Source organism: Trichoplax adhaerens, genomic scaffold, assembly GCF_000150275.1.
Source record: "Trichoplax adhaerens TRIADscaffold_16 genomic scaffold, whole genome shotgun sequence".
Lineage (NCBI taxonomy): Eukaryota > Metazoa > Placozoa > Uniplacotomia > Trichoplacea > Trichoplacidae > Trichoplax > Trichoplax adhaerens.
Genome location: NW_002060958.1, coordinates 672,474 through 699,446, shown reverse-complemented (window position 1 = coordinate 699,446; position 26,973 = coordinate 672,474). Strand labels below are relative to the sequence as shown.

The 26,973-nt window shown below is 29.9% G+C and overlaps 2 protein-coding genes across 2 annotated transcripts; both read left to right on the top strand.

Annotated features, from left to right (window-relative positions):
• Positions 1–704: 704 nt before the first annotated feature.
• TRIADDRAFT_60576 (uncharacterized protein) lies at positions 705–3,743 on the top strand (the record flags this gene model as incomplete). Its single annotated transcript, XM_002116581.1, has 6 exons — positions 705–747; positions 1,080–1,123; positions 2,076–2,148; positions 2,422–2,539; positions 2,756–2,827; positions 3,668–3,743. 6 exons carry the CDS (start codon positions 705–707, stop codon positions 3,741–3,743), a joined length of 426 nt encoding a protein of 141 aa, XP_002116617.1.
• A 1,837-nt stretch (positions 3,744–5,580) lies between these two features.
• Positions 5,581–25,823, top strand: TRIADDRAFT_60575 (uncharacterized protein; the record flags this gene model as incomplete). The annotated part of the gene is made up of 30 exons (XM_002116580.1): positions 5,581–5,624; positions 6,015–6,086; positions 6,501–6,572; positions 7,944–8,015; positions 8,602–8,673; positions 9,899–9,970; positions 10,697–10,768; positions 11,386–11,457; positions 12,932–13,003; positions 13,438–13,509; positions 13,697–13,768; positions 13,921–13,992; positions 14,408–14,479; positions 15,116–15,181; positions 16,550–16,621; positions 16,919–16,990; positions 17,662–17,736; positions 18,525–18,596; positions 18,952–19,023; positions 19,155–19,220; positions 20,708–20,776; positions 21,035–21,103; positions 21,620–21,691; positions 21,938–22,003; positions 22,189–22,269; positions 22,838–22,915; positions 24,340–24,411; positions 24,517–24,578; positions 24,807–25,021; positions 25,788–25,823. 30 exons carry the CDS (start codon positions 5,581–5,583, stop codon positions 25,821–25,823), a joined length of 2,223 nt encoding a protein of 740 aa, XP_002116616.1.
• Between the last annotated feature and the right edge of the window lie 1,150 nt (positions 25,824–26,973).

Below are 26,973 nucleotides of genomic sequence, written 5' to 3'. Positions count from 1 at the left end.
ATCTTCATACTTATTCATTTCTCAAGTAGGTTAATTTGATATTGATTTGTTCAATGACTCTCAAGTATCAGAATAAGGATAAGCTTCTTTTACTTATGCTTAATTTTAAAAATAGTGTCACTGGTATTTTCTTTGCTGAAATTGTTCGACTGTTTTCTTATTTGTTTAATGAGTTTATTGATTTAGAAGAAATTCAATTAGCAGCAAGTCCTGCAAGTAAAATTATTATAAATGTATTTTTTTACAATAGGTTTAGAAATAGATCTTAGGGTTTGTAGCAGTATCGAATAATCTTATCAAAGAATTATAGCTGATCATAGCAGAAATTTGAAAAAGCTTTTGAGAAAGTTCTTTGTGCTAGTCTAGTCCACTTAGTCAGAACTTAATCCTCCACTTCCATTAATTGTCGCACTTTACCCATCTTAGAAAAATCTTTATCATCTTTCAATTTATGAGGTATCGTTAATATCTATCTTTAATTATTGCATATCAGATGTAATAATAGTTAATTTCAACTTTTCTGTCGGATAAAAGGCACAAAAGGTTGTATTCATAGCTGGATAGTTTGGTAGTTTAGAATTTTATAAATAGAAAAGAAATTGGAACATATGCCAAATTAAAGTAAAGTGCTTTATTCCAATCGTATAGTTTTAAAGCACAATTATAGTAAAATTTTGTATATTTCTTTATCAAAATCACAGACAATGCGTATTTTAGATGAAAGTTATTTCTCAGCATCGCATACCGGTAAATTCCAGGGCACTTCGAACTATCGTAGTGCTATATTTTTGACGTACAATTATTTACTTTGATGAACTTATGTAAGTACATAGACTTCCGTTACTAGTATATGATTCGCCGTATTTATCATATATTATTTCAATAAGCTTTTAATAGCGCTTCAGCCGATATTTGTAACTGAAGAATTGAGGACAAATTATTTCCCCCTTGAAGCTTGATGACTTGGTATCCATAAACTTTGACCTGAATCTTTAAGTTATTAAGGACTGTTCCAGTCATGAAAACAACTTAATTATCGATTTATAGTTTATTATACCATTTTATTTTGAACTCCTTAGAAATATCGTGCACTCCTCAAGGAATCATTACTCTTAGTGATAAAGTTAATCCTTATGATATCACGACGGAATAGTCATGTTTCAAGTATGCTAACTGATTTAAAATTGCTTATTTGAAATAGATCACAATACGGTAATGGTATTTAATGCAATTTAATCCAGCAATTTAATGCCTCAAATTAGATTACATGTTTTAATTATATAATTATCTTTCATATGGCCCCATATTTCCCTGATTAAAGCTGCTTATATCTTGAGCCCAATATAATTTTCCGCCCGAATACTACTTGGTTGTAAGTTAAAAGATGCGATACTCTTTGATCTGCTTGGTCAAGTTAACATTAAAGGCAGTCTCATAAAATTTAGTTGACAATGAAAATACGATTTCTTACCGTCAAATAGATCAAGTCAGCCTACACTATCAAGGTCTCACAATAGTACGTTCGCCTATAAGTAGATTTTAGAATACAATTTCCTCTTGTAAACAATCTAGTTCAAATAAAATTCAATAACAATTCATATATATATTATTAGTAATTCATCTAGAACTACAGTATGCAATTTACCATAAACCGGATAATATAGCAAGTCTTCCTACTCCAAGGGCTTACAGTGAAATTCAAAATTTCCATTTCATCAACCAGATAGCAATTTGAACTAACTTCCGATATCTAGAGGGTATCAGGTGAAGTAAAAATTGTAAGTGTGAAGCTATGCCAATGGTTTACCATTCATACATTATTAAGGAAACAAGAATTAAATCATTTGAATTTCGCGGAAATGTCACCACAAACACGAATCTAAGTTAACTGTTAGTAAAGTCGGTCTAGTAGCACCGGCTTACCTGCATTGACTACGCTTGGATTTAAAGTTCTTGTCATCGATTACAAAAACTGAGATAATCTGAGTTTGTTGCAGTAATATTCTCTTTCTAAATACCGGATTACTTAAAACAATACAACAACTTAAACTGACATTAATTATTTTGGGCTCCAGATGCAGCGCAATTCAGTGTCTAATATTTGCCAATTTGTGATTATCCTTGCCTTTTTTACATTCGTAAAATCAGGTAAGGTTGCAACAATCGATAAATTTACGCATTTTAGGACATATAAAATTTCGTTTAACATAGTTGTGGTCTATCATGACCATTAAAGAACTAGCGAATTGTTACAGTGAAACATTGACTCATCATTTAATAAAGAAATTATGCTTTTACTTAGTTTCCATGATTTACCGGTAATTAATAAATGGTAGTAATACCAGCCGACTTTTCGAAAGTCCTACCTAGCTAGATAAAATGCATAGCCACTGAAATTATTGCTAATATTTTTAATTTTAGAGGACAACGTAATCTGTTCCGAGTATTGTCAATGTGCTAAAATACGAATTGTTTGTGATGATCGTCGAATGACTCAAGTTCCGCATCAAAACGCAAGTGTAAAGGGAATTAGTAGCTTGTAAGGAAATTCATAATTAAAAATTTCCGTAGCAGTTTTCCAAACTTTCGGAATCAATTAATTAGTTTTTATTAGTAAATAAGCGTTTAATCATGTTAGATTCACTTTTTATTAAAAGTATGGTAAATTTTGTATAGTGAATACGTAAGCACTTCAATTACTGAACAGTAAAACTATCAATTAAAATTTTATGTTTTGCTTCATAAATATTTGTAGAACGATCAAGAATGGAAATATCAAAGTTCTCAAGTCATACTCATTCAGTAAATTTCCAGATCTCACGAAGCTGTAAGTTGATCATTATAAGAGTATTATAATCGGCAAAATTTTGGACCCAAATAGCAACTATCACTAATAAGGCTAGCAGAGGCATACGTCATTGCTAATTGTAAATATTTCCAAAGAGCATGAACCTAATTATATGGTATTGCAGTTTTTTACTTGCTATAATTCAACTAAAGTTGATGAATTAAGTAGCTTTTATTACGAGTAAAGTAATTGGGGTATCGTATCTTCCCTTAAATCAGGCGCAAGATCATTAATTTTATACAAACAGTAAAAATCGCTACATATAAAAAATAGCAGAATGCTGATATCATAAATTCTACATACCATGCTACTCTGACCTAGAATAATTTTTTCATAGCAACCATAACGTAGTTGTTATATCTTATCCAGAATGTATTGATAATAATTAGCCGAAGGAGTTTTTTACATGCTTTTGTTAGATAAGTGCATAATTTGATAATATTATCTAAGAAATAAAAATTATAATTTCTTGTTACGTTGATTCACCATAGATAAGCTGAGTTTTGCAATAAGATTTAGATTCATTTTTTGATTAAGAGATTAGTCATATACTTAACTTCCTAACGATAGGATAATTGTCATTATTATGAATCATAGTGTGGTTAGACGCTAAGGAGGACAATTCTGATGTTAGATTTAATATACTAAATTTTCTTATAGTAGTCTTAATTTTCCAACTGTTAACTTTTCGGTTTGTAAAACATTCACAAATACCAGTAATATACTAGATTTCGACTACCGGGTGGAAATATATTATTATAGGAAGAGAAATTTATTACAGAGATCTTACATGCATAGTTTATATTTAATCTGTTGCAGGACTGTCTCATTCGATCAAATCAGTTATATTGAGCCTTATGTATTCTGCAACTTTTCCAAACTGGAAACATTGTAAGTTATTTTATCCGTTTGATGATTTCGAAGTTAATATTTATGCTCTGATATGGTTTATTTAAAATGTTATCAATTGAAGCATTGCTGTTAATTTCTATGAACTGAAACATAATATTTATTAAACTTTTTCGGTGCAATGTTAACTTTAGTCTATCACTACACTAGGTCCTTAAACCAAAATCGAATAACAGTGATAAAGAAAAATACTTTTATGTGCCTATCCAACCTTTTAAACTTGTAAGTATTGAATCAGTTTTCATTCTGACTTAGATAAAAAAATTCTTTTCTACATCTTTGTTTAAAGCTGCAGGTATATTATATTCACAGTATTTCTTGAATTCAAGTAGTAAAATTTCCATATCCTATCACGCCGTGAATATGCTTAATTTCCTAATACTATTATGGCAGGAATTAAACTTCCATAAGTTTACGCTAGATTAAAACTGTCAAATATAGTGATATACGGTACATAGTTGTGTAATACTTCGGAAGATTGGAAATTTGTCATAATTACTTGTTATTATATGAAATAGATTAGAGAAGTAAGAAGCTTTATTTCTACTAGTGTTACAGGAAAGCTATATAAGGTTATAGTGTGTACAGCGATGTTAACTTATCGAATAGTGCGATATATACCGATCACGAAATTCCAAATTTTAGAAAAATAAGGGTCTTATAAAATCTTATACAAAGATTAACTACACACAGCCCTACTCTAGCTGAATACTACTACTAAAGACTTCTACAACGAACTAAGTGAATAATCTAAAGTTGCATACTTTTATACTTTTCGTAGCATTTGCAGCTACAATCCGCATGGTAACCTTGTACCTTATTTTACACATAGTTAAATTATTCTTAGTAACACTATTCTACTGCGGACCATCATTAATCCGATATGGATACGGGTACAGTATTTACGTAGACATTATTCACACCAGCCAAAGTACAATGAATTAACCATATCCTAATATATGATTTATAGTTCTATTTTTACTTATTAGTAACTCAACACTGTACTGTATATAGTCATCTATACTCTATCATAGAGTCTATACCGCTACAGTCTATAGTTATAGCTACCAAATATTTCTTAGGATAAATATCTTCCGTACACTATACTAAACATGGCTAACAGTCTACAATCACAATACTAAGTTACATTACAAATAGATAACATAAAGTAGAATAGGTAAAGTGTGGAAACTCATTATGTTGCTAGCAGAACTAATAACGAGATTGATATAAAAGGTAGCTTTTATTGTATAGGAAGAGCACGGAATTGCTTTCAGTATAATAGAAATTGACTTATATTAAGAATAGGCTATATCTGATCACAAAATATCTAAAATTTATAGAAAATTAGAACTTTGTTAGATCCTTATATAACGATAATCTACGTACAGCTCTACTGTTTCCGAATACAATTTCTAAAGACTTCTAGAAATAACTAATAGAATAATCTAAGTTGATAGCTTATATGCTTTTCATATCTTTCGAAGCTATAATAATCTGCAAAGTAGTGCTCTACTGTATTTTACACTTATTCTAATTATTATTAGTGGCAGCATTGTACAACGGACCATTATTAATCCATTATGGAAACTACTACAGTATTTACTTAGATATTTTTTTACCAGTCAGAAAACGGTGAGCTAACCATATCCTAATACATGTATTACAGTTTTATTTTTACCTCTAATCTTAACATTAACTCAACACCCTATTATACTGTATATTACCATTTGTGCTCTAGCATAGAATCTTCCACAACTGTCTGGTTATAAGCTTTTAAATAAGTCTTAAGATAAATATAGTAAGTTACGCTACATGTATACATGAACGTGACCGTATGCGAAGTCGGTCATTTAGAAAACTGCCCGTAAGTAAATACAAGAATCATGATATAAACACGTAGATTGAATCTCAAATATATCAAAAGCGATATTTAAAGATCGAAAATATTTTAGTATTTGACGAAAATGCATAAATTTACTTTTACCTAAAGCAATTACGGCACTTAATTCGATTTCTTATATCAAGTTCTTCACAAACAGTATCAACTTATCTTATCTACTAATCTATGGTAAATCAACTTGCTTCGATTTTTATAGATATCTACGATACAATTTAATACATAGTATTGAAAAATATTCACTATGCCATATGGTCAAATTACAACAATTGTAAGCAATTAATTGATTATATTCCTAAACGCATACAAATTTTTATTACTTGGTAACAAGCTAAATTTTTATCGTCTTTTACTAAGGCGTATAAGCGAAAATCGTTTAAAAACAATTAAAATGGAGGATTTCCAATGTTTATCAAAATTAAATTTATTGTAAGTGCCGCTAAGTACCGGTAATGAATCGAGCTAATCATGTACGTGAGATTTCATGTTGAATATTTTATTGTACTATTTTATCCTTTAACTAGCATTTGTTTAAAGAGACCTATGTTAACGGTAAACTCGTAGGTCATTTTGTGGAAGTTCTTAATGTTTCAGCAATCTATCATCTGTGTATATGAATATGCAGCATACTTCAGAAATTTAGCTAATTAATGAATACCCCCCGAGAATAGTTCATTCGTAGCGATGCCTTTCAAGGCTAAGCTTTTTAAAAGCTACAAGATCGCAGTTGGATTACTATAAATACAGCACAGATTATTTTGATACTATTTCAACTTATTTGCAAAAGTAATTAAAATATAAAAGAGCATTAAATCAAAATTTTATATTATTTACCTTCAATAGATCTCTGTCTAATAACCTTATCGCATATATAGCTCCGAACACGTTTCATAAGCTGGCATCATTAGCAACTTTGTAAGTAAGATTCTATTGTACTATAATAGCAGATGAAAACATAACGATCTATTTTTTCTATTTTGAATGATAAGGAGGTATGGAGTTGACTGTATATTTTTCGATGAGATTGTTTAGCTACTGTTACAAAACAGCTTTGCAACAAGATAGTATAATGCACGATCAATCAGTCGATTCCCTGAACCACGTATCAGGGAGCAGTATCTACTCTTTCAGGAACATTTTTCCCATACTAGTAGACTACAAAAAGACTTAGACGCCTCGTATCTTACGTTAAACACTAATCATAAGAACTAACTTTATCATACGATTTATCACATTTATATATACTCTTTTACAATAGCAAAGACATCCTAGTTAGTAATATCAACGCTGAAACCTGATAATGAATAACAAGCTGATTTTATCTACTGCTACCTAATGAAGACAACAGTATTTACGAACATAGACATCGAATGACTAATACAAAATTGTCGGATTACAATATGTCCTATCACGGAACATTTCTATGATAATCTACAATCTGCCATAAGTAAATTACAAACACAGTGATTTGAGTTATAAGAAGATTATTCTCGATTCCCTAATTAAACTATTAATTTTAGTAGGCTGTATATGTTAATATATATCACCATAAAAGCTAGTGCTATATTTAAATATCACATATCTAAATTAGTAACTCTTCATATAAGGGTAAATCAACAAAATTATCCTAACGTAGATGTTTCTACTATAATCTCGATATTACAGTGTATATTGCAGTGTATAACACGGTAATAGCTACATACTAAATATAAATGAGTATAAGTACAATTATCTATTAAATGGTAATAGTGCGAATAGGTGAACTATCGTATAGCATACGATGTGGAATTTGATAAAGGAATTTTCCTTAAATATTTTAATGTGTACATATCATTAATATTATAGTTCCGCAGTATATTAGTACTGTACGTTCTATGATACCTTATTAGGAAAGGAAATAATGTACTGTCGGAATACCTAACTTAAAATTAGTAGAGATTTCTGCCAAATTTTACTCTCACATAGCACACTAGTACACCTACATGGATATTTTATACGTGTTTTTCTTTTTCGACTTGAAAGATATGGCAGAATAAAGGTCTTTGTCCCGATATTTAAAATCAATATTCTATGTTTCTTATGAGCAACATTTATTAATTAACATCTTGAAATTTACACTCCACGATTAGCTAGTGTGATTTCATACACCGATACATAAATAAACTAATTTAATGGTACAGTGTTGCCTGAATGGCTGTAGCAAGGGTAAATAAGAGAGAAAGATAGCAATATTTAACATTAAAATTTTATTGTGATTTTAGTATATGTTCTTATTTTTATTTTAAGACGCTTATCAAGTAATGCTCTCAGAAATTTGAAGTCGAACGTTTTCGGAGACGGATGCGGCATAAAATACCTGTAAGTGGCGCGATAGTACGCTATTCTAGCAATTCAGAAATATCTTTATGGTTAAATTCATATAAACAATCTCAGTTTTATCGATTAGATTTCATTAAAATTTCAATAGGATGGAAAAAATAAGTAGAATTAGCATAATTTTTTGGATTGACAAAGTAATTAGAGCAGCCGGTAAATTTATAAATTGAAACTTTACTTTAGATGACATGGTAGTCTGTTTTATCCAGTATGACTGGGGATTCGTTAAATATACTTTTTATCAGCGATATGCTGTAACGGAAACAATTTTACTATTTTCCTTCAATTCCGTTAGAAGTGTATAGCAACTTATGATATCTCATAGCCATACGGTTTATCACGTTTGGTCGAATTTGGTAATTCGTAGAAACAGCGTAGAAAATCACAATATTTAATTGAATATCTAATAACTATGCAAAGCTACATATGTTATAACAATTACTTCGCCTGCATTGACTTTTAAATCAAATACTCTAGAGATAGAAAATAAAACAACACCGCATACGGGTACTTTACGGAAATACTTTCCTAAAAACCAAGTCTAAGTTACCTTGTCACTAATTCATAGGCATATATCGAACAATCGATTACAAGAGATTGATTCGTCGTCATTTTGCAGCTTAGGAAAACTTCAACTTCTGTAAGTACCTTTCAGTATCACTTTAGCCCTTATAATTTATAATTTATCCTTTATTGTGCACCTGCAAATATCAAAGTACTAGTTAACCAAATAACATCAGTCAGTACTTGTAAAATAAGTTAGTATTGTGATTGTAGACTATTAGCCATGTTTAGTACGATATACGGTAGTGTCTTTTCTATATTTATCTTATGATATACTTAGTAGCCCATAATTATAGACTGTAAGAACAGACTCTATGCTAGAATACAGATGATTATATACAGTAAGGTGTTTAGCTACTAATAAGGTTAGAGGTAGAGGTAGAAATAGAATTGTAATTCATATATTAGGAAATGCTTCGTTCATCGTACTTTGAGTGGTAAGAATAATGTCTATGAAAATGCTGTAATCATTTCTATATTGGATGAATGATGGATCGCTGTAAAATATTGTGACTAGTATTAAGCTGAATATACGTAGAATATGGTAGAATGCTTCTATGCTGATTGTAGCTGCGAAGACTACAGAGAGCATAAATGCATAAGACATTAGATTATCTGATTGTTCTTTCTAAAAGTCTTTTAGAGTAGTTGTACTCGGCTAGAGTATGGCTGTGTGTAGCTAGTCTTTGTATTAGATCTAATAAAGTTCTAATATTCTACAACTTTGGAATTTTCAAGATCGGATTTTATCACAATACTACTAATATATGGTATAGCTAATTTGAATTATAGATTATCGGCTATATTTAGCATTACGTTTCTTACAGATTATAATTCTTAAAGAATTACAATGATTTGCTAGAATGTCGTTGATTACAATCAGTGTCGCTGTGAGTTACCATAAATAGTGATGATAAGTAAACAAGTGTAGCTCATATTTTTGGTTAAGAAATTTTCAGTTCTATAGCCAGAAAATAGTGTATTTGCATAAATGCCGTGGCTGTTCTGCTAGAAATTGAAGAGATCTGCCGAAATGTGTACATATAATACTGCCAATAGTTGATGAACTCGTAAAATACGAGTATTATCCAGTAGTGCCTAACAAGTTGCAAAGACTAAGAAACATATTGAAGCAGGAAATAGCAATTGTTTCTAAAATTTTTCTAGTTGCATCATGTTAGAGCTAAAGGAGGATGCGTAATGCTTCTCCGTATAGGCAATAAATAAATTTTTAATTTTATATAAACTTTGGAAATTAGCGCCAGTTTTATAATTTGTTAACCTAAAATGTTTCATTTTAGGGTTTTATCAGGAAATCACATTACCAATCTTACTAGAGGATCTATAAGCTGCCTTAAGACACTAAGCACTTTGTAAGCTAAAAATTCAGTAAGATATCAAAACATTTATTCCTTATATTATGTTACTTCATTAGTCAAACAACAGTATATTAATTCATAATTGATAGCAACATCACCAGGATATTTATGATAAGAAAATTTATGTCTGCTGTAGTCTGAAACTAATATTATCAATAGCATTAATCGTACACATAGTCATGTTTAAAGTCTCTTCTTCTAAATTAGAGGCCACATTATCTCACAAGATAGCTCTAATTTGTGTATAAGGTGCTATCTGTCATTGCACCTATTCTAGTTTTCCTTAAATTCATTCGTTAACGGCAAAACGTACTGAACAACTTTAGTAATTTCACTAACGTTTCTTAAATTGATACTATAGCTAGATTAGGATAGCATGCGCATTTTGCTTAACAGCTAACAGGAAGACTCATCTCGTTAACTGTAGCACACAAGTGGATTGCACAGCATACTATTCCGGAGAAATTTGCAATAGCTATCATCTACTTACAGTTGTATAGTATTACCTGTAGCTGCGTGTTATTGTAGCCGATATGTTATGACATCCTAGATCGATCGGAGTAGCTACAGTACTCCTTTTCCGTCAAATATTTAAAGAAGTTTTCTAAATTTTTATGAATTTTTCAGTCTAGAGTCTATCCATCACCTATTAAATCTTTTGGTAATTTAGTTCGACCATCTTTAATTCGATTATCACTACGACGTATTGAATTTTTACAGATATTTAAGGAAAAATGATATAGAAGATATTGAAGCAAGAGCTTTTTGTGGCGCAACCAATTTACAAGCATTGTAAGTTACATTTAAATAATAACATTAATGACTCAAAAGATTGCTAATATTAGTACGTCATATTCTTTGAAAAATAATTTATTTCTGAGGAAATTAGACATCTCGACCGGAATCTTCTCACTAAAATTGATAAATATTCTTTTCATTGTCTCCCGAAAACTGATCGCCTGTAAGCTTCATTTGCACCGATCTTCAGCCTGTTTGATACTATTTAATTCTGTTAGCATTTGAAATGTTACAGTATAATGATTATATCTAAAATAGAATTAATCAAATTTAGATAATGATAGAGAATGAATTCTATGTATTATTCTCAACATAATTTAAACAGTATCCATAATTTTATGTTTTGATACTTTCGTGTATGATGACTTAAAATTATCTATTTCGGCAATCTTTATTCAAAAATTTAATACGAAAGTATCTTTTATAAAGCGATTTAATATAAAATAACGTTCTGAAAGTTCCATTAATATTTATGGTCGTAATTTAATTCTACTAGTAACCACTAAATTAAAGGATAAATTAAGTGTAGAGAAGGAGAATTTTCTAGTGTAACCTTTACTATCTTTCCTATAAGAAACCAAATTAAAAAATCTATAATATCTCGTACACAGGATTTTAAGCCAGAATTTAATCAAAGAAATAGCGCCATCGGCATTTTGCGACATGCCTTCACTTTCCCTTCTGTAAGTGAAAATAATAGACTCCAGACTTTGCTATTTTTACTAAAAATTGCTAATTGCAATGAAAGCAAGCCAGTCAAGTTAGCGTTGTGAGCTTCAAAATTAAGGTTACTTCATAAATGTGAAGTCGCTAAATACAAAAGTAGTAAAATTGATTAACCTTAACATTATGAAAGATTTTGGGGTTCATAAATTTGCTTAGAGAAATCCCTGACTTGGCACTACACTGTTAATTGATAAGTTTATAAGGCTTTCCAAAGTTACGAATGTTACTTACAAATTATTGGTATTTCTTGCTAACACTCCATTGGACTATAGAGATTTGGACTCTAACAAGTTCAGGAAGATTAACAGAAATGGATTAAATTGTTTAAATAACCTTCAAAAATTGTAAGATAAACTTCATAAATTAATACGAGTATAAAAATTAATTTAATACTTAGGGTATGTTTCGAAAATTTTACTAGAAAGATGCACCTAATTAAAAATCGATTCAGTAGTAACCGTCACTTTTTAATTTTCATACAGTAAATCATCAACCAAATAAATGTTAGGTGTTCAAGATCCATTCTTTACGTAATATCTTTGCGTCATAACTATTCAAATTCCACATTTACATTTAGATACTTTATTATTAGTTAGAAACCAATTCAATGGTATCTTATGAAGACTGATGTCATATTGTAACTAAATTTGCTATTGTTACTGTTTATACTGTAGACAGTTATGAATTATGAATGCTTACTGTGCATTAACACTGCGGATGTACTTGGCACCTCTTTATTAGGGTAGTGTCACAAACCAGCTTCGTGACAAGGATAACGTAAAATAAATTTCTAAATTACTGTAGTCTCCGGGATTCAGTATCCCTACTCACAAGAATTTAGACGCCTTTGATTCGTTAAACTCAACTAGACAATTGAGAACTACTTTATTCAACTATCTGATGGGTTTATATACCCTTCTACAGCAACTAACAATCATGAGTCATCTTATAAAAATACTTAGGTGAGAACATCTACTAACTAATTTTTCACAGTCAGACTACAATATGTCCATTCACAGAATCATTTCAGTGCACATTACAGCACAGCATTAAATTTACTGTAACACATTTATAATTAGAGTAATTCCTATTTTAAGTAACTAGTTGTAATATATTATCACTATATTATATTAACCAAATTTAGATAGCTATTTCTTCACGGTAGTTCGTACCGTGACAGGTAGACAATAGCCGAAATACCTACGCTAATTCCCTATTAAGCAAATTTATAATAAAATTTCCTTGTTGGAAATTACATATTTTATTCGCTCTCATTTAATGCAAAATCCGAAAATGCTAAAAGATAGTAGCAGCTACACGTGCTCAGTTTAAATGATTACGGAAATTTTGTTGGAGAACAAGTCTCCTTAATTTACAGCATATAATTGTACTGAACACTTACCTAAACCAACTTTTATTGAATGATTAAAGAAATTTAAGTCATAACGCCATCCAAGACATAGAAAATAATTCGTTTTGTGAAACCATGAGCCTAACTGCATTGTAAGTGTGAGATTCTTTGCTATGGTTAATTTCACTTATTTTACAAAATGCTAACCTAAACTACTTTTAAAGTTACTTGCTATAAAATTACTTTTATACTCTAAACGTAACATACAGTATTTGTCTATAGATAGTTTTACCTGGAATTTACTGATCATACTTTACTAATGAATTTATATGTTCGGATACTTGCATAAATTACAGCTTAGTTTCTATATCCCTGTTTATATAATCATTATCTAACTAGCTAAAGCATAGATAACCTAGAGCCCATAAGCCAATAAATTTGAATCGCATGGTCGGCCTAGATAGTTCTAGTTCCTCGTTTTAAATTTCGGTTATAACACCGAAATAGTAAAGTAACAATATGCATTAATTCGTTCATTAATTCGTTCATTAATTTTCATTGCTGATACTAATATGTTGATTAATAGAGATCTTACCGGAAATCTACTGACTAAGATTACTAATAAAACTTTTGCATGCCTAGGCAAACTCTTTAAGCTGTAAGCAAACATTAGCCTTGTCTTTTAACATGCTGGTCAATTTTTTAGTATCCAGACAATTTTATTAACGCCTATGGTAGAAATAAAAACTTATCATATTACACGATACTTACAGTAAACCTATGACTACATACAGTGGAAAACCTTTCTAAATATAGTTTCTGTATATCATATTTTCACTTCTTAGCCAACTCAGCTATAATAACATGCAAGATATTGCTCCTCGTTCATTTTGTACGCTATTGAAGCTAAAACGTTTGTAAGTTATAATCTAGAATACTTAATAAATAACTTTGGACTTTGATACCGCACTACCGAATCTACAAATATGCAATACTCCTAGAAATGAGGCACCTGTATCAATGAAAAATACCAGAGTAAACGTCAATATACTCTTGTCTATTTTTTTAGATATCTAGATCAAAACAAACTGCAAAATATATCAGAATCGATGCTTAGTTGTTTAAAAAAATTGCTGACTCTGTAAGTCCTTCATATCATTTTGATACCTTATAAATAAATTTACAATAGCCGTATGAAATGTATAATTTGGGCAAACTTCTACTTTCAAGCAAAGTCAAAATTAGTATTTGCCTGCCTGCAATACGATGCAGAAATTAATGCATGCTAGCAAATATAATCTGGTCATAGTAGCTCGTTCTAATGTAGCTGTAAAGCTGTTAAGAAAAATACAGTTTTAACTTAGATAAACCACAAAACCTATTGTACTGTTATGAACTTTTGCCTACCTATAGAGCTATTTGACTAATTTAAATCCAAGCAGTAGTCGCTTTACTTAATTGCATTAGCAAAAATAACCACGGCATTTAGCTCTCTACGAATATCACCTTTAGAGATTGCTACAAATTATTATTTATGTAAATATAAATCATGTTAGAAATCTGAATCTAAACGAAATAAACAACATCATGGTCGGTGCATTTGAGGATCTTGTTATTTTACAAGAGCTGTAAGTTATTAAATTGGCAGAATAGTGGATTTTTTTACAGCAGTCAGTATGATGCTTTTATATAACGATGTATTTTAAGAATAGTATCAATTGCGTCCAGTCGCTAATGAAGTAGAGTTTTCTGAAGTTTATCATTATATTGATATGTTGACAGGATTTAAAAGAGATTATATACCATAATGATATTATGCGACTCTCCACTAATTAATTCTCAAGTAATGCATATATTTATAGTTAATAGCTGATCCACGCATAATTTATTTCCTCTAGTCACTTGAGTTCAAACAGTATCAGCAACATTTCAGATAATGTATTTCGGAATCTGCGAAATTTGCGAGAACTGTATGTATAAAGAACCAGAAATGTAAAATATGACTAGAATATACATAATATGTGTACACTTATATCATTCATAAAATTTTATTAAACTGCACGTCATTTTTTAATTTAACACGTTTATCTTGGCGTCATGTATTTACAAGCAACGAGAAAGTTTAAAATTACTGCTGTGAAATTTCTTGCGAAACCTTCGATCTTATTTTAAAAACTTACTATTATGCTAGTAGTTGAAACAACAATACCAACTTTGTATATCGAATCTGTTTCCTAAAACACGCCTTTCTTATGTAACTTTAGGAGACTGGTCGATAATCTAATATTTGATTTAAGTTTATTCTACAATTTAACTTCTATACAGTTGCTGTAAGTTTTCAATCTATTTTAAATTTTTAACTATATTACTGCATACTTTTAGAGATGCATACTATGCATGATTATTTTAGAAGTAATATCTGATATAATTAGGTTGCTAATATTAGAAAGTGTTGATTTCTTATACTTATTGGTTGATGATACTTACCAATTACAGTCGAACATCTAAGCAAAATAAGGTGTACGTTAAACATAATGTCATACTCTATAATTCAGGTGGTGCCCAAAATCTTATGTAATTAGATTGTAATACAAGAGTATTTACATCTTAGGTAAAAGGATTCATACAGTAAAATATTTTGATCATATCATCTATTTGAGTAAGTTAGTGAATCAGATTTAAATATTATTATAGATGAATTCATTACTGTTATAAATTAAGCTAAAATGGGATATTTAAGGAGTATGATAGAAACCTGTTTCATGCCAGTTTAGAATACCTCATTTCAGATTCTTGTCTCTACAGTATTTTAGAACATCGTAATGAAGATCACTTTTAACTTTATCTTGACTTGGACAACTTTTTTAGAGACAATTAAATTATTTCCTGTTAGATAGATTAGTTAGATACTTTTTATTACAATTTCTATAAAATCTACATTAAAGAATTGAATACTAAGCTCTTCCGCCTTCGTAAAACAAAATTTTAAGTAAGTGTAATTCAATCACATCAATTAATCTGTTAGAAAACTAGACGAGAATATCATCAGCTCTATTGGAAGTCAAGATTTTGAGAAAATGAAGGATTTGCATACCTTGTAGGGATATCTTATCATTTCGCTTATATAAAGTCAATTATATTATTTCTGTTATTCAATCTTTTTTTTAAACGCTAATTATAAATGTAAATGTTCACCTTCTCATGAAATCTCAGATGGATGATTAACTAAATTACGACTAAATTCTGGGTGAAACACTTTAGTAAAACAATACAAATTCTAGTAATTCTTCTACTTTAGCGTATAATCGCTATATTTGTATGTGTACGTAAATCATATTTCAAACTACAGCTGCACTCGGCAGACGATTAACATTCGTTTCTAAACAATAAAGCGGTAATATAAGATTTTAGTTTAAGGTTTAGCAGTAGTTATCAGATAGGATAATAAGATGTTCTCTTGGTAAGCCTATAGCACCAACAGTTAGTTAAAAAATTAATAGGCTTCGTAGATAGAAATGTCAATATTTTTATCAGGCCTTACGATTCTTAATTAGGAGCAAGTGGAACAGATAGAAATACATACTGATATCTCACTAGGAACTATCCTAATTTAAAGCTAGCATAGTTTTCTTAACTAATAACCTATTCCATCAAACAATAATCTTATAATCAAGATGTGCCTTAAATCTCAATTTTAGATCTTTAGAAAGTAATCAGATATCCACAATTAGCCCAGTCGCCTTTACCAAACTAGCAAAACTTGCTACACTGTAAGTACTCTCAATAGTATATTTTCTTAAATTCTTCTACACTCGGAATAGTAGTTCAAACAACAAAGAATCATTAACATTGCTATTAACTACCATCTGATCTGTAAGAAATCGACCACATTAGATACGTTAGATTCATTAAAGAACAATATTGCGCAAATATGTACCAGTATACACGATAGTAATGGATGAAATGAGTAGTCAAATATTTGTATTAATTTGTCAGCTAGAAATCATGTAAAGACTAAAGCGTATTTTATATAAAGTAATAATCAATTATTGTCTAACAATACTAAGGAAATTAGCAGGAAATCACTTATCCAGGTTCAATGGCTTAATATTTTCGGCAAATGTTACACTAAGCGTTTTGTAAGTAAATTTTATCTCTTTGAAAAACACAAAAATAGATAACTTAAGGTTTATATATTGCTCCTAATTTATGAAATCCATTATTTTCCTGCATTAAGCTTAATTTGTATCAGTTAATTAATACTAAATATTATTAAACTTACGGCCTCTACGCTTCTCTGATCGTTATATTTAGCACTAGATCTAGTAATTCCTTATTCACAAATACATTGGAATGTCATAGTTACAAACCGAAATTTATAACGAAAATATTAAACTTTACGAGCCTGATATCAGCCCCATTTTGTTCATTATTTATCTATAGTACGACTCTAAATAGCAATAACATTCTTATATTCAGGAAATTACAGCGAATAATACGTCTCTCTTTAGACAAATTTGAACTTAAACGCTGTTGATAAATCGACAGTATTTATAGTAAATCTAAGTAAACATTAATTTTTGGTACTGAGGTATGCCATTCTCTATTAAAATTACGTAAAATATCATGGATAAATCATCACTACTACATTCCTAGATAAGCTATTTTTTGACAGTATATTACGGCTTACTAGTGAAAGTTACACTGTAATGTACGGATATGCACTTTTAAAAGCTAAGGGGCAACTCAAAAATCTGTAAAGTCCATCATAAGCCTCAGATTTTACTCAAAATGCAACATTTGTTAACAGAGGATTAGAAAAGACAAATATCAGAAGACTTAGCGGTCCTGATATTTTCAATGGAAACCAAACGCTTGCCGAGCTGTAAGTTAAACTTGATCGTATAAGTATAAATTTGGGTCACTATTTTAGGGATAAACTATTAATCATTGTGTTACAGGGATTAGGTAAAAAATAAAATTTGTACTTTGCTGGGAAGCAATAATTCTAATAACCTGATGCAATTACGTAACTTTACCTAGAATTAAAATTTTGGATCGCAGTTACCTTAATATTAGTTTTATATAATTAGAATTGTACCAATAACTGTAGGCTTAGATAGAACGTTTGAAATAATGAAATATTACATTTTTTACCATTTGTCTTCGGTGATAAAATTTTAGTTTAGAATGAAATTCACGGAGAGAAATCTACTTCTGATAATTAAAACGCTAGTTTTAAAATCTTTGTACATTACAGAAAACTATTTATGATGCGAATTGCAATAATAGTATATGCTCTCAAACATATAAAACGATGGCAACTTATACGATATTCGATACAATACTATAGAATACAAATACAATATTTCTACATTTAAATTTACTTTTATTGTTTAGAGATTTATCATATAATCAAATAAGTGAAAATCCGAACCTGCAATTTTACGATTGCAAAACTTTGTAAGGCATACGCTAAATTTATTTTTCAAATAAATCTGCTTAATTAGAAATAAAATTTATAAATTTATAGCAATACTTTAGCAGCTGCAAATGAAATCTTAAATATGTATTAAATTGTCTAAAGTATTACCTACTAAAAGCTTGTCAATGAATTGAGCATCTATTTATTGAATGTCTCCTATTACTAACACTACGACTAACTAATAATAGGAAAATAACACATAACTACTTGCAAGAATCCCCTCCGCTCAATTTTAATGGTGTACCATCGCTAGAATCACTGTAAGTCAGCCTGTATCAGAATCGCAATTTAAACAATTATTTTACTAGAATTGGTAAATAAAATTGCCAATGAATATCAGTCATTTAGGTTGGAATAGATATCATACCATTGATGCAAATTTTTTTGTTACACTAAATCATCCAATAAAAATGCAAGAACTGTAAGTATAGAGATTCTAATTTATCCACTGCCTAATGTAAATAATATTTAACTAGATAAGTTATACCTATAAATCATCGTAAGTTTTGCTATCTTTTAAATGATTCTTTAGAATCCTATTCTACAACAATAAATCTACTAACATGAGCCTTTGAACTTTATTAAAATATATTAACGTCAATATTCCAATTTCAGATTTCTACGTAATAATCGTTTGAATAGTGTTCATGATCTGACTATGGCTAATTTAAAAAGTCTCAGGAAACTGTAAGAGTACCTATTCACGTACAGACAATGAAACAATATAGAAATTTCTACAAATGTTTAGTTTCGTTCTTAGAAATTATTTATTAAAGTAAATTAAGAAATTGAAATTCTCTTGATTTTTATACGTATAGAGACTTACGTGGAAATCACCTAAAAGACTTGACCTTTTTGCAACCATTAATAAGTCTAAGTTTTCTGTAAGTCCGAGTAGATATAATTTAGATTAAATATTTCTATCCTAAATAGTTATGTAACAAATCCAAACCCTAGCCCGTTTACTTTAACAAGTAAATATATATGTGGCATTAATCTAAAACAATGTATAAATTAACATAAGACCAAATCTGATAGTCAATATATAGCGTACAAGTAACAATACTATTGGATAATGTTGAAATTAAGGACTAGAAATAGAAATCTATACAGTAGCTAAAAACATCACTTAATTTCACGCCAATCTTTACGATCATAGCATAGCGTACCTAGTTTCTATAGTTAGTTAACTGAAATAGCATTAATTCTCTAGTACCACAGAATTAAGTTCGGTAAAGGCTAATTGTACTTTATCCATCACAGCCGACGGCTAATATCTATAATTCACTAATCGGTGATATTTTCTGATCGTTTAAGCTCGTTGCGAATTAACGATAATTATAAAATTTGCAGATTATCAACAGCTTTCAAAATTTCTATTTATTGAATCATTTCATGTTTTGAGAGCATATGAGGTCAATAATAACTGCTTAATTGATAATAGTAGCTCTAAATGTTTGGCTATTACTTCAGTTAGTGCAAGTTTCATATATATATTATTGATTATTTGAATTAATCTATTATTATTATTATTATAATCATCAAAAGGACAGAGAATCTCTGTCTTTTTAGTAACATTACTGCATGAATAAAGATAGTTTCTCTGATTTATAAAGGAAGACGGTTTCTCTAATTTACGTATTTTGGTATTTTTGCCGTTTACGAACTGACTAGGCATTTCGCCAATACAGCGAACTTCGTACACAAACGTGTACAATATCATGTTACATCATCTAAATTAAGCCAGACTAATAGGGTTTGTTAAGCAGTTAAAGTTTTAATGCACTACTGATGCTGCAATATTAGTAAAAAATCTCCAGAATAAGTCTAAATAATTTTATCTGAATAATCCTAACAAATATTATAATTTTTATAATTTTATTTTCATAATATTTACTGGGTGTAAGATAAGTTTTAGACCTTGAAAATGTTGATAGTTACGAAAAGATTCGCATGATCTATACACTGGTAAACGATTAAGTAAAAAAGGTAGCTTACAAATGATAAAAAATAATTAATTGCCTTAATAACGAAAACCAGAAATCTAGCCGGAAATGATATCCAAGTTTTGGACCTTAAAAATTTCAGAAATTTATCTCTACTCACTGAATTGTAAGCATGTAAAAATTAAAATATACACCAGTCATCAGCAGCTAATAGATTCGTTATTCCCAAATTACAGAATTGATTTTAATCCGTAATTCTAGGTATCTTGGTAACAATAAAATCCAGTATTTAGAGGAAAATTATTTTGCAAATACTAGATTAAACACTCTGTAAGATTCCTTCTAATATTTTATGTGTATAGGTCTATCAAAAATTTTAATAGTAAGTAACATCGAAAACTAAATATCACACCTTATTTGTCTAGATATCTAGACAATAACCGAATTCGATCGGTAAAGAGTACCTTTGATGGAATAAGTTCCTTAACAAATCTGTAAGTTTTTATACTGTTTGAAACGGGCTGCGAGAACATACTTACTAATCGTAAGCAGTAGATTATACTATGGCGATGCCTTTATGATAATCTATTACTATAATAATGTTACAATCCTAACTAATGGATTCAAATCGAAAGTGACTTTTTCTACTCTGAAACTTTTATACAACAAATGCTTACTAGGTTTCTCCTATTTCTATACTACAGTGGACAAAAACTTAAGAAATTATAGCTGCATTTTTATGTCTATATTAGATCCTTGGAGGGTAATCACATCGATTCATGGAATGCATTACGATTTAATAATACCAAATTAATAAGCCTGTAAGAAATATAAGATTTCTTGTCATACGGTTTGCTACTGTAATTACCGAATTCCTACGGGAAAAGGAAAAAGTATTAGATAAATATACGTTAGCGAATAAGTCAACTTTTTTTATTTAGAAATATTCGTAATAATCGTCTATCCGCCATTGGAAATATGAAACACACCAAGATAAAAAACCTGTAAGCTATAGATTTCAGAAACTGTAACAAATATTATGCAAAAAAACTTAAGTGAACTTTTAAATTATTATTTTACCTCTAAACAGAGACATTGGAAACAATATTATTAGCAATCTTTCTTGCGAGGGGCTGTCACCTTTAAGTGTCTTGTTCGTAATATTTCTTATATAGTTTAATATCATATCATCAGTCCTAACTTAAAAATCATGAATAGCAGTATTGAAAACTTTCAGCAAAAATATTTTAAATTATATATTTACACTACAGAAATCGATAAAAATGTACCCATACTTTTACGTGCTATCCAAGAATATAAATTTTACTCTATTATAGTATCTTTGATAACAATAATATTTCCCACATCGAATCAAATTGCCAATTAATATTCGAAAGATTAAGCCACATGTAAGTATTATTACTATGTTACTTAAAGTACTTTAATAAAAATTAATCATACTGGTCAGCAATACAGTTTTTGCATTCCCCTTACTTCCAGAAATGCAAGTTACAACAATTTGATAAAAAATGGTGTAGACATTGGTAAAAAGCTTTTGAATCACCTCCACACAATATATGAAATGTAAGTCCACATTATCTCTGAAAATTTTAAGCAAAATTCCATTGGATCATCGCAAATTTATTTTTTGATAGAAACATAGCTGGAAATAACGTTAAGAAACTATCTACCGATATTGATCCGTATTTTTTTCGAAGCCTGTAAGGATTCCATTTGCCATTACGTAAAACAATAAATTAAGATATCCATTCGGTAGCTATAACCTCTTTTGTGATCTGAATTAGAAATCCTTAACAGTAAATCTATCCCTATGCACACAACAAAAAATGGCAATGGATGATTACTACTATAAAATATTATCTATACTCCTATTAAATACTTCTAGGGATATTAGTGACAATCCTATAAGACTGCAAAATATCAAAGGAATTCTGAGAAGACGAACAGTAATTTACATAACAGCATTGTAAGCTTTACATCCTTTGCTTGACCTGAATAACGACATGAATAGTAGAATTTCCCATTTCTTGTACTTATGCTGACAGTTGAAAAGACAGACTACTATGCCAAAATAGCTCTATGAATGCAAAATGTAGCTTAATTTTTAATTAGTTACTTTTATTAAAGCTATAAATAGTTGAATAAGCTTCACCCTTTTGAGTTGGCTGGCAATCAATTGCACCAAAATTCTACCACTTTAAAATTAGTAACGCATTCAATACTAAACATCAATAGTTTTGGCTATAAGACTAAAATATATCTATTAATTACTTTCGTATTATAAATTTTAAAGTCCGAGTATCTTGAGACACTCCTTATTAACTACTACCTTCAAAATAATTACATTTCAGCAAAATGAGAAATTGCGCAATTACTGACATCCCTCAAAATGCTTTCCGCTTGTATTCATCTTTACAATATTTGTATGTTAATGCTTCATATACTTTATGCACTAGTTACAATAATTTATAATGCTAAATTTTGCATATATGCATGCTTATTGTATTCATTATATTGCGTGACAATAACAATAGAGATATCAGCAATAATAACCTAGGATCAATCGATATTGCAAACCTTGCTGCGGACAGTTACAAGAATCTCGAGGCGCTGTAAGTTCTCTATATTCCGAAATAGCTTACGCATTAGCTCTTGTTAAAAATTTCAAAATTCAACAAAGGAATTCTAGATAAGTTAAACTCCTGTTAAATTACCTACAATTAATCATTATGGTATACGCTGAATTAAACCTTAGAAATAATTTAATTATGAATTATTCCGTTTCGTTTTTTTGAAAGCCATATTGCAGGAAATAGACTCTACAATCTAACATTCTCTACAGAGCTACAGCTTTATGCGTTGAAGAGTCTGTAAGTGTCAAAAATTAACGTGATTCATAATTTAATGGCAAATGAATCAGTATTTAATTACTTAAACGATTTAGTGTAGTTTATGCTTTAGTTTTCCATAGGTACGATGCTTAGAATGCTTCTGTGACGGTGTTATATACTGTATTAGAGTAGAAATATCTATGCTAGGATAATTTTGTTAGCCTATCCTTATTTAGTTAACTTCTAATTTTTACATACTGTGTTTTAATATAGCACTGACTTTATATGACAGTGACATATATACATATACTAAATTAATAGTTATATTAGGGAATACGAGGTATTTACTTACAGTTCGAATCATAGTGATTGTAACTTACTTATGGTAGATTGTAAATTATCGTAGAAATATTCCGTGATAGGACATATCGTAATCTGACTATTCAGTATTAGCCATTAGATATTCTGTTCGTAGATACTGTGGTCTACATTCGAGAGCAGTAGCTAAAATTAATGTCTAATTCAGTGAATGATACTAAAGTTAATCGTATTAACTATGACTCATGAACTGTTGAAGAAGAGTATATAAACACAATATATCGTGTAATAAGTTAATTTTTGAAACGTAGTGTTTAACTTAAAATACGAGGCGTCTAAGTCTTTGTGTAGTCTTCTAGTAGAGCAAAAGTGTTCCAGATAGTGCAGAAATCGTTGCTTGATACGTGGTTCAAAGAATTGACATATTGATCGTACATTACGTTATCTTGTTGCAAAGCTGTTTTGAGACAGCTGCTTATATATGGTACTAAATTATTATAATCTTCAACTATCGCTTTTAGAAATATTTCGAATAACAAAATTTCCAATATTTGTGAACAAAAACTAGGAACTTATTTTCCATTCATCGAAACTTTGTAATAAATTAAAAGCTAATAAGTAAATTGCAGATTTTTAATACCGGTAATATTTCTGACCGTCTCTGATTTTTTCGTGGTAGGGATATTAGAAATAATGAGATAATCGTTATTCATAACCGGTGTTTTAGAGGTTTACTGAGAATAAAATTTTTGTAAGCACTCTTATTACAAATTATACGTTAACAAATATTTTCTTATTTTTATGCAGCAAATTAAAATAAAACATGTAGACTCGAAGTTACTCTATTATCTTGCATGTTAACATAATTAACTCTATTGCTATTTTAGATACGTACAAGGTAATAGCTTAGCTTTCGTTACACAGACATCCTTTTTTGGACCACCCGATCTATCTACGGTGTAAGTTCAATTTAATATTCAATCAGTTTAAATAGACATAAGCACTACTAATATCAACTAAGCTTGGCATACAAGCAATCAAAAAATTCGATATTATTGTTTTAGGCTATCTGGGCGAGATTATCTTTGTTGTATGGTTCCTGGTAAAGTTAAGACTTGCCAACCAAGTATGTTTGCCGATACCCTTTCGTCTTGCAGTTATTTATTAGCTCATGCATCTCTGGATGCTTTTGTTTGGATAGTTGGATCGTTAGCTTTAATTGGGAACATTATAGTTTTATTACAAAATCACTATTCAAAGTCAATCAAGAGCAATCTTGTACCAACGTTTCTCATAAGTAATCTAGCAATATCAGATCTTATTATGTCTATTTATCTATTAACTATTGGGATAGCAAATTTAATTTATTCTGATGGTGATTTTGGATTACATTCCGAAAATTGGCTATCGAATCCTGGTTGTCATATCGCTTGCCTTCTAGTAATAATATCAACACTAATGTCGGTTCTTATTATGGCTATCATTAGTGTTGATAGATTTATTTGCATTGCTTATCCTTTCTCTACTGCTAATTTATCTCTGAAAGTTGCTAGAATCACTCTTGGACTGGTATGGCTAGTAATTATCTCGTTCTCTAGCATTCCAGTTATGTTTAGTATAAATCAGCCGGGACATCTTAGGATCTACGCCTATAATAGTATGTGCATGCCAAATAATTATCGCGGTATATTTAATGCGACATGGATGATTTCATATTTGTCAATAACAGTTATAGTGTGGATAATAATGATTGCCTTATATACTCGCATCTTCATGGCAGTACAACAAAGTAGTAAGGGAATACGAAAGTCATCTCTAAACGATAACAAAATATTGGCGATACGTTTGTCGTTAATATTAATAAGTGATTTAATTTCTTGGCTACCGTATCTTTATATTACTATTTCTGGGCTCATACTAGAAGGCAAAGTTGACACAATTACATTACAATTTATTGCTACATTTACACTGCCTCTAAATTCTGCTATAAATCCTTTCCTCTACACTTTGACTAGCATTAAAGTACTCAAAAGAACTTTTTTATCCAAAAAGACCAAGCCATCAAAATCGGCATTCTCATCACAAGCTGTAACTAAATCTAGCGTGCTTTCAATGCAACTTGTTACGTTTGTCAATACTGTAGAAGACTAGCGATACAAAAAATATTTAAAATTACAGTAAATTTAAATGTATTACAATTGATATAAAGCTATTGTCAGCATTACTAGCAATTATTTACAGTATTTACTGAAGGAAGACTGTTATCGAAGCAGACCATGCCATCACATTTTGCTTTTCATCACGAGCTGCTGCTAAATCTTGCCTACTTTTAAAGGAAGTTATCGCCTCTTTTAATGCTATAGAAGACTAGTAATATAAAATATTTAGAATAAATATGAATATATTCCATCTGATAATATTCTTACATTTTATGCAAACTGATTGTCAGCAGTACTGGCAGTTAAAATATTTATAAATGAATTTGCAGATGCAAAAATTAATTTTTGGAGCTAAATCGTCTTCCAAAATATTTCAATTTGCCAGCACGTTAATTTTATGCTTGCATTCCTAAAGTACACTTACAACTGTATGCAGTAAAGCACTTTTAGATATAGTTGAAGATTTTTAAAGCATGCAGACAATTTTAATTCATATATTTCAAATATATATAATTAAGTTGCGAACGGCTACTTTGTCTACTGCCTGACTATTTTGTGGATTTGTAGCCCATAACTAAGTACTATTGCAGATATCGTTATTATTATTTACTAGTAAAAGCTTGCAAATGTTTCTATTATGCATTTCATCAATCATAATGTTTGTGATAGATAGTCACGATATGGACGTCTAATAAAAGATTCCAGCTAGTAAAAACACTTATGCAATCGATGAAACAAATATCTTTTAAGTTTGAGTCATCTGTGAAGGAAGTAGAGATGATGGTGCTTATTTCAATAAAAGACTTTCAATAATCGTAATCATAACACTCTATAAACGTACTGAAATTATAAGTATTTGTTACAGTGTTATACACTGTAATATCGAGATTATAGTAGAAACATCTACGTTAGGATAATTTTGTTGATTTACCCTTATATACAAGGTATAAAGTTACTGAACCTCTGACAGGTCTAAGTACACGGTAAAAAGTTACTGAACCTCTGACCGGTCTATCAAATGGTAATACTATCTGTTAAATGAGCACATTATCGTTAACCGTCAGCAAAGCGACGGGAGTTTGCACTAGTCTTCTTATAATTCAAATCACTGTGATTATAATTTACTTATGGTGCATTGTAGATTATCGTAGGAATGTTCCGTGATAGGACATATTGTAATCCGACAATTTTGTATTAGTCATTCGATGTCTATGTTCGTGAATACTGTTGTCTTCATTAGGTAGCAGTAGATAAAATCAGCTTGTGATTCATTATCAGGTTTCAACGTTGATATTACTAACTAGGATGTCTTTGCTATTGTAAAAGAGTATATAAATGTGATAAATCGTATGATAAAGTTAG